At 36.8% G+C, this 8,490-nt stretch overlaps 1 protein-coding gene across 7 annotated transcripts; it reads right to left on the bottom strand.

Annotated features, from left to right (window-relative positions):
• Positions 1-1,784: 1,784 nt before the first annotated feature.
• Positions 1,785-5,911, bottom strand: LOC110697559. 7 transcript variants are annotated; one of them, XM_021874931.1, is made up of 5 exons: positions 4,008-4,695; positions 3,628-3,753; positions 3,051-3,174; positions 2,879-2,950; positions 1,786-1,989 (listed from the first exon to the last, which is right to left on the bottom strand). In XM_021874931.1, the coding sequence occupies exons 1-5, from the start codon at positions 4,109-4,111 to the stop codon at positions 1,969-1,971; spliced, it is 447 nt and encodes a 148-aa protein (XP_021730623.1). In that variant the 5' UTR covers positions 4,112-4,695; the 3' UTR covers positions 1,786-1,968. The 7 variants fall into 7 exon arrangements, 6 of the variants coding, with proteins under 6 accessions (XP_021730620.1, XP_021730623.1, XP_021730621.1 ...); XM_021874929.1 differs by having other exon boundaries at positions 1,787-2,357; positions 4,008-4,693; XM_021874928.1 differs by having other exon boundaries at positions 1,785-1,989; positions 2,879-3,174; positions 4,008-4,693.
• Between the last annotated feature and the right edge of the window lie 2,579 nt (positions 5,912-8,490).

Below are 8,490 nucleotides of genomic sequence, written 5' to 3'. Positions count from 1 at the left end.
GCATCCCGCATATGCGTGCGGCTTGCTTTTGCGGGCTAGTGCGGCAGCGCCCATCTAGGCAGGCCCAGCCGAGGGACCGAGTGCCAGTGTGGTTGCCTTGGTGCCCAAGGCAGGCTGCCAACTTGCCGCTTATGAGTGGAGGCGATTAGTGGAGGGAGTTTGGCTTGGGGAGCAAGGGAGATGAGGTCCTCCCTTGTGGTCCTCACCTACCCTCCCCTTCTCCTCTTGCCACTTGTTAATTTCTAATTGATTTGTAATTACTAATTTAATTTAGAATTAAATTAATCATTCAGTTTAACATTTCAACAACTCGCCCGCATGAAAAGTTGATGAAATCTTTTGGGAGCATTTCCCTATAAATACTCACCATGGGTAATGAGATTTCTCAATTAAGTTAAACTCAAACGGTATCTCCCAAAAGAGTGAGAAAACCTTAAGTTCGTAATACTCTAGATTTATTTGGTCTAGTCTCGTGTAAGCTACGAGGTAGGGGCCAGTTTAGGTGCGAGGGTGGAAGACAAAGGAGGGCTTGCACTTGCGTCAAGGGTGTGCTAGTCTTATCCTTACTTTCTCTCTCTTCCCTTTATGTGTTTATGTTTTCATTAATTTCATGTTATGTTGTTTAGTTGTAATTATTATGCATGCGATCCTTTTTGCGGGTTTTGTTTCTGCGCGGTGTCGAACACCGCAAAACCCAACAGGGGTATAAAAGCCTCTTGCATTTAATTTTTACAACTAAAAATTAATTAAGGTGATTAAAAATGGATTTAAGTTTTTGGATTAGCAACCTAATTAGATTAGGACCTCGTTTTCATTTGATTAAAATCGTATTATTGCGAATTTTTGACTACGAACCCAGATTTTGACCAAAGAATAGTGTTTTTTGGGTGGAATCAATATTGTAAATCATACTGTACCCACAACGTAATTAAAAATGGCCTTCTAGAAATCAAAATCCACCTAGAAAGTGGTTTGTCGAAGAATTTTTCTTTTCAAACGAAAATTTTTAAATCTTTAAACCTTGGTTAATTATGGCATGGAATTGTTGGATTATGTGTTTGATTATACCATTAATCTTTAGCAATTTCATTCCATATTAAGCATGTTTATGATGTAAATTGGTTGCTTAGTTGGATAGCTCTTAATTTCACATAAACTTGGAATTTCTCATTCTTTCAAATAAATTGCTTGTAGTGTGAAAGTTTATGTTGAATATGATTTTTGAAGCCCTTAAAAGAGTTAAAGATTCAATCTTTACTGGTTTAAATGATTAAATCTTAACTTGCTAAAATCCATATGAAAAAATTTTGAGTTTTAATCATTTTGGAAGTTAATTAAAATCTTAAATGTTCATACTTGTGCTTCAAATATTATTCTTCATATTGGAAGGTTATAATATTCAAATGTGCATAAGTAAGTGTTGGATAAATTATTTCATTGGATGATTGGTTATTTATTCAACTAATATTTGTCAAAATCTCATTATTAATTTATGTTGGTTAAATTAATTATGAAACTAGCCCTTCATATTATTACATCAAGTCACTAGACGAAAAAGGTAATTTGCCAACTTCAAAGGCGCGAAATCTTTTTTTTTTATTATCAACACTATTGGCACCGGTTTTAAGCAAGAACCGGTGTAAAAAACCCCACTTTAGGCACCGGTTCTGGTCCAAACCGGTGCCAGAAATACCCCAAAAAAATAAAAAATAAATTTTTTTGCATTTTTTCACTTAAATTAATATAGAAACATTAACATATATATAAAGTTACATATTTTCATTAAAAAAGGCTGTAATATTACAATTTTTGTCCAAAAAAAATTAAACAATATTACAACCTCGCAGCCCACCAAAACAGCAACACCAAACCACACCACTACTGTACAGCACCCAAACCAGCAGCACAACCAGTGCAGAGCAGGCACCAGTAGGTCCCTGAAGAACAGCACCTGCTGAGAAGAATGCTTCAAGGATCAGCCCATAAAACCTAGCACTCAGCAACACAGAATCAGAGCAAAGCAAATCAGCAAAACCGCAACTGAAAAACTGACCAGACCAAACGCAAACAGCATCATAGCAATCTGAACCATATCAGAACAGTCCCAGGGTCACAGAAACACAAACTCCACCAGAGCAAAGACACCGGCATTGTAGCCACCACATCAGAACCAAGCTCAGGAATGCAGAACAGCTACACAACAGGCCAACAGATAGATAGACCATAGCAAACCAGCAGGGACAGAAAAAACAGAAGCTCTGAGCAGGCACAGGAACAGTCAAACAACCCCAGCACACTGACTAGCTCAGGATCACAGTAGAACACAGCTTACAGCAGCGCACAATAGACAAAACAGACTAGAAAAGAATGCAAAAACAGCAACATTGTAGACCATTAATATCTTTATTTGTGTAATATTAAGAATTATAAAATTTGTATTTTGAAAATACACATTGAAATGAATCCAACAACATCCAACACGAATATGTTTTCCTTATATACAAATGGGATAGAGGTAGTAAATTAGTAAGTAGAGTTTGGACAGAAGCCTGCATCATAAATTCTACCCTACAAAACAAGCTGGTGTGTGTCAATTAAAACCAAAGTCAATGATCTATCTGTCACTAACTCTCAATAAATACACTTAGAAAAATTTCACTATTTCCTAATAAGTGTAATCAGATATTGCGAGATAAGTAAAATCAAAGAAGTTGAACGAGAAATTCAAGTGAAGCATACAACATCCTAGAAAGTACGTAAGAATTAAAGTTTGGCCAGTAGAAGGATAGTAGCACTGGTATCAAAATAAAATGAATCAACGTAGTTTTATTATTCAAGCAAGCAACATTAGCAAAATAGTCGCGAAATAATGACTGACATCTGAAATGAGGTTATAATGCTCCTCGTCCTTGAAGAGATCGGGCAATGGAGGCTCCTTCAGTGGTTGTTGCTGAACCCATCCCAAAGAAAAGTGTAATGAATAATTCAATACAAAAAAAGCAGAATTTTTCACCAGGAGAAATTGATGTTTTAAGGTGAACAATTATTACTGGAACTTCATCTTTTGAATCATCACTTCCCCAATCAAGTCCAGCAGCCATTGCAGCAGATATCTTCTTTTCTTTTGACATTGCCCTCTTTTTAAGCAGCTTTATAGCCCTATTAGCTTTCAACCTATGATGTCAGCAAAGAAGAAAGAGTGTTTAATCTTTCTTTATAATCAGTTCATCATGATCCACATCGATTATTCTTTGTTCACAAATTTCAACCTTGGTTTTATTGGAGGAAACTATTAAATAAGCAGTATAAACTATGAAGAACACAAATATCAAATAAGTATCTACACGGCACTGCCACATACGCAAGGGGGTAAGAAAATCAATTAAGATTCATATTTGCAAAATTATTGGTAGTTCTATACCCTCAAACACGCACACAATATACAAGGTAGATAGTAGCAGAAACTAATATGACGATAAGAATTTAATGAAGACATCATTGCATACATTCAGCAGAAGGTAAAACGTTTAAAGAAAATATTTCAATAGTTCTATGGAAGAGCAAATCGTCATATTACGAATGAAGAAAAAAAAATCCAGCATAACTCAAAGCAAAGGAGGCACATACTTACAACTCATTTCTGGAAGCTGGTCTTCTAAAACTACCAAAGACAGATTCTGTCTGATGATCACCAAGAACTTTGGCTGCTCTGTCAGATAGTTCACTAATTGAAAGTCTTTTCCTCTGTTTTGCCTGGAACGCATTAAAAATATAAGCTAACACAATTTACAAAGATACTATGAATGCAATACGCAATTATGCATCAAGACTCTATGCATCTCGATAGGCAATGTGACAGCAATAATCATAGCACCCAAAACAAACAAAGATAGATACAAGATACTTTGCTGAAAGTACAAAGGAAATGGCAGACAAAGTTGGTTAAGATTGCTTTTTCGCTGGTACGAGCAATGAAAATTTGTCTAGGATTCCATTATAAGACTCACATGATCATGAGCAAACAAGCATGTGCACAAAACACAGCCACAAAGGTTAATATACAAGGACAAGCTCCATTTCGAATGATTCCAACTTGATACAATCCAGTCATCACAATTCAAGTCCCAGATTTCCCTAACCTATCAGACAAGATCTCTTACACTTTCCCTTCTCTCCTTTCCAAATCCCTCTTCTAAAGTTCACCAACACCAATAATTTCCGGTCACTCAATCAAGAGGATCACACAAAAAACACCATCCCTATATTTAACCTCCCTTCTCTCTTTTGCTCCTTTCTAATATCCTGAAAACAAACAACATCAAGTTTCATGATTGCAAACAAAGATTGGCAGTTTCATAGAGAAACCATCAAGGATAAGGCAAGGAATATAGCATTCACAAACAACAGGAGAAGCAAGGTATCATGTAACGGGAGCACAGCTACATTTTATTCAATGGTAACACGTCGCATGGAAAGGATTAATATCGAACAACCTTTATTTTGAAATTAAACACAAACACCAAGAAAAAAACGTCATTACATTTCCACATTCGACTTCATCATCTGTTCATACCTAAGTAACTTAACATCAATTTATATAATGGGGAAAACAGGTTCTTATTTCTAGTAAACCATCACCATTTACGTCTCTAAAAGCATCATGCTTTTTTCATAAATGTACAGCGTCAATAGGTAACCGGCCTCATCCACATTCCATAAATGCACATATCCTATAATTCTAAATCATATCATGAAAACTGACTCAGAGAGCATGTTTCATAAACAATAGTAGTGCCAAAACCAGTTCAAGTGATGTTGCACAGGTCACTACGACTCTACCTTCCTACGATTATGTATGCCATGATCTACACTAAAAGGTGGTTGCTGTTGTATTAACATGTCAAGTGCCAAAATAAAAGACAATTTTTACAGTACATAAATAGGGAAAACACAAAAAAGCTCACCAAAGAATAACTGATCCCCACTTGATTCTAAAATCTCATCAGAGAATATGCTCAATGTCCAAATAGATGCATGTGCCATGCAAGTGTGTTCAATACTGATATAGAAGCATGACTGAGCATGGATGCGGAAACAAGCAAGTGCAGACTTGTGTCTTGTTGTGTGGATGCATGAACAAGATTCAATGACACTTCTAAAGCTACAATTTTAGAAAAGTACCGTCTGCGCATTGAATCAATCTTTAATGATTCATGGATAATAGGGTATATCACTTCAACAAAAAATAAAACAATCAATTAAAGTCGAAATATTTAGAAAACATAGAAATTCAACCCAACCTTAAAAAAAATAAGCAATTAATAAAAGTCGAAAATTATTCAAAAAGCTAAATAACCCAGAAACTCTAACCTCGAATTTCTGATTTTTGGTTCGAAATTGATTCGAATTTGTTGTTGTTGAAGATGCACGCACATCGAATTGATTCAAAATAGACGCACCCAGAAATCCTAACCTCCAATATTGTATAAAGAGAGAAGGAGAAGGAGATCGAATGAAAGAGAGAAGAAAGAGTATGAGAAGAGGAAATATCGAATGAAAGGAGAAAACTCAGAAGCCCCTTCAATGGAGAAATTCGAGTACGCTTCAATGGAGGAGAGAGAGAGGCAGATGAGATGAGAAGAGGAAAGATCGAGGAAATGAAAGCAAGAGAAAGAAAGAGTATGGGAAATGAAATGAAAACGAAGAAGACCCGGTTTTTTTTCATAAATGGCACCGGTTTAAGGCGAACCGGTGCCAACTCTATGCCATACTTATTTTTTTTATTTTTTTTTATAAGTTGGCACCGGTTTGAACCAGTGCTAATTAAATGATTGGCACCAGTTTTGGTTGGAACCGGTGCCAACTCTGAATTTTTCAACCCCGCCCATTTCTTTTGGCACCGGTTTTCACGAACCGGTTCTAAAGGGGGGGTGTCTATTTCATTTTTTCTAGTAGTGAGTTGAGCCAAATTTTTAAAAGAATGGTTCTTGAATTAATTTTGGTTTATGCACCTTAATTGAATTTAATTAAGTTGGACTTGTTTTAATTTCAAAATTTCTCGAATGTTGTTGGCAACATTAATGAGTGTGGTTGGAATAGTGCCTGAGTTGGGGCTATATATAGCCATGGATGGAGTCCGTTGTTGTTACCCCATCTTCTTCCTCCAAGCTCTCTTCTCCTTCCTTCTCCATACTTACTTTCTTCTAGCTTTTGTTTTGTGGTAGTGAGCTTCACCCCGAGCACCTGCCGCCATCCAGCCGCCGACCACCAAAGGTGACACCACCTACCCTTATTTCTCCCTTAATTATTGATTTTGATTTCCTCTAATTTTAATACTAATTAATGGATACTACTACTATACACTATTGTTCTTTTGTTATTGTAAAATATAATTATATCCTAATTATTATTTTAACTAATTTGATTACATTATTACCAAACTACTACATATTCGTTGTTACTACTACGCTAATTTTATGTTACTATTATTATCACTATTGTTGTTGATGTTTTGTTATCACTACACTATTATACATTTATTACAACTCCCACCACTACTTTATTCCTACTTCACGTACTACTTCGAATACTACTACTATTCATGTTATTATTATTATTATTATTATTATTATTATTATTATTATTATTATTATTATTATTATTATTGTTATATATATATATATAAAAACAGACAATGTCATAAAATCTACAAAAAATTAGTGGGAAGCCGAAATATAATCTGGGCCCCCACTCCTCCAGCTATAGCAAACCCTATCCTAGTGAAGATAAGAGCAGCAGCACGTGCCTAATGTCGTGAGTATTCATGACTTCTGGATCCACTTTTGGAATGCAACCGCCTCCTTTTCTATTTCCACAAGTGATTATTATTATTGTTGTTATTATTATTATTATTATTATTATAGTAATTATTATTATTATTATTATTATTATTATTATTATAATAATAAAAAACACCTACAAAGTCAAACAATTTACAAGAAATTAGTGGGGAGCCGAGATACAATTTGGGCCCCCTCCCCTCTTACTATAGCGAACCCAATCCTATTAAAGAAGTGAGTAGCCGCACGAGCACCAAAATCCTGAGTCCTAGCGAACGCCTGAACCCGCTTCAGCAATGCAACAACATCTTTCTCTAATTCCCCCAATGAAGAAAAGGAGAAAGGAAGAAAACCATAGCCGCCCCATACTTGTCTCGCTTCCGCTGAGCCGCAGCCGATACAACACGACCAGGAACGAAGCTAGACAACCTAGATTGAGTCAATGGAGAAGACCCCGTCAAGTCAACCCATACATCTAGGCCTCTATCCCAGGAGTAAAGCAACACATCTGCTGGCCGAAGAGCCCCGTCGTTCCCTCCAGTCAACCCAACGTTGACCTCCTTCCTTGCAGAAATCCCAGAGCGGAAACAAATATCAACAAGGGTATCACGAACAACGTTGTGCCGATTATTATTATTATTATTATTATTATTATTGGAAGGAGGCCCGACTCATGACAAATTCCATCCCGGAAGATTGGAAGGAAACTCTTTCCTCCTACCCTCCGGACATGTTCCTCAAAGCACTTGAGGACGTTGTCAATGTAAGAGTCACCAAGAGTGATAATGGCAACTTTGATGGACTCGTGTTTGACTTGACTAGGTCACTTTCAAACATGAGGATAAAGCCACCAAACGTGAGATGTCTTGCTAAGGAAAGGCGATAGCTTTGGACCAAGGTCTACAATGCTAAATTGAGACCAATCATGCCCCTCCGACCTCATGTGCTTGGAATGACTAGACTCTTCAAACACATGCAGCTTCTCGGAATTCCATTGGAAGATGAGATGGCGGGGCATATCTTGCTTCCTTCACTCTACTCGGGCTATGATGCACTTAGAGTGCATATTGCTGCGGGAAAGGAGACACACTCCTTCAAGGAGGTGGTGCAACTACTAAGCCAAGCCACTGCCTATGGAATGACCAAAAGGGCTTTGAGAGCTAAGAAGAAGGAGTTCAAGAAGGTCAAGGCAAAGATGAGATGCTTCTATTGTGGCATGCAAGGCCACTACAAGAGGGAATGCATGCCCGTCAAGGAAAAGGGGATCACTCCGACTACATCAGGTATCTTCCTTAAACACTTGTGGATCAAGCTTATCATAGGTATTAGATACCAAGTATGACTCACTTAATGTTGCCTTTTCAGGAACCAAGTGAGAAGCTTATCAAGTGTTGGTGCATGGACAAGAAGACGACGAAGATGGTTTTTTGGTCGTGCTTGCATGCACTATTTTGTCTATGACATTTAATTAAACTATTTCTAGTTTTTCATCATGCTTTGAACATATTATGATCCACGGTGTTGGACACCTAGGAATTTCAAGTGTAAGACTTTGACAATAGTTGTTTCAAGTTTGTCTTACAAATTTATGTTCAATTAAATTGCATGCTTTTACATAAGATTAGACAAAAGTTGATACTACTAGCTAAGA

This window comes from Chenopodium quinoa, unplaced genomic scaffold, assembly GCF_001683475.1.
Source record: "Chenopodium quinoa cultivar QQ74 unplaced genomic scaffold, ASM168347v1, whole genome shotgun sequence".
Lineage (NCBI taxonomy): Eukaryota > Viridiplantae > Streptophyta > Magnoliopsida > Caryophyllales > Amaranthaceae > Chenopodium > Chenopodium quinoa.
This window is presented reverse-complemented; position numbering and strand designations above follow the sequence as displayed.

Bases quoted from the DNA above. Each gene is read 5' to 3' on its own strand.
- LOC110697559 (XM_021874928.1), bottom strand. From the start codon at position 4,111: ATGACTGGATTGTATCAAGTTGGAATCATTCGAAATGGAGCTTGTCCT. The intron at 3,754-4,007 runs GTGAGTCTTATA...AATGCGTTCCAG, and splicing joins GCTTGTTTGCTCATGATCAT to GCAAAACAGAGGAAAAGACT. The intron at 3,175-3,627 runs GTATGTGCCTCC...CTGACATCATAG, and splicing joins CTTCCAGAAATGAGTTGTAA to GTTGAAAGCTAATAGGGCTA.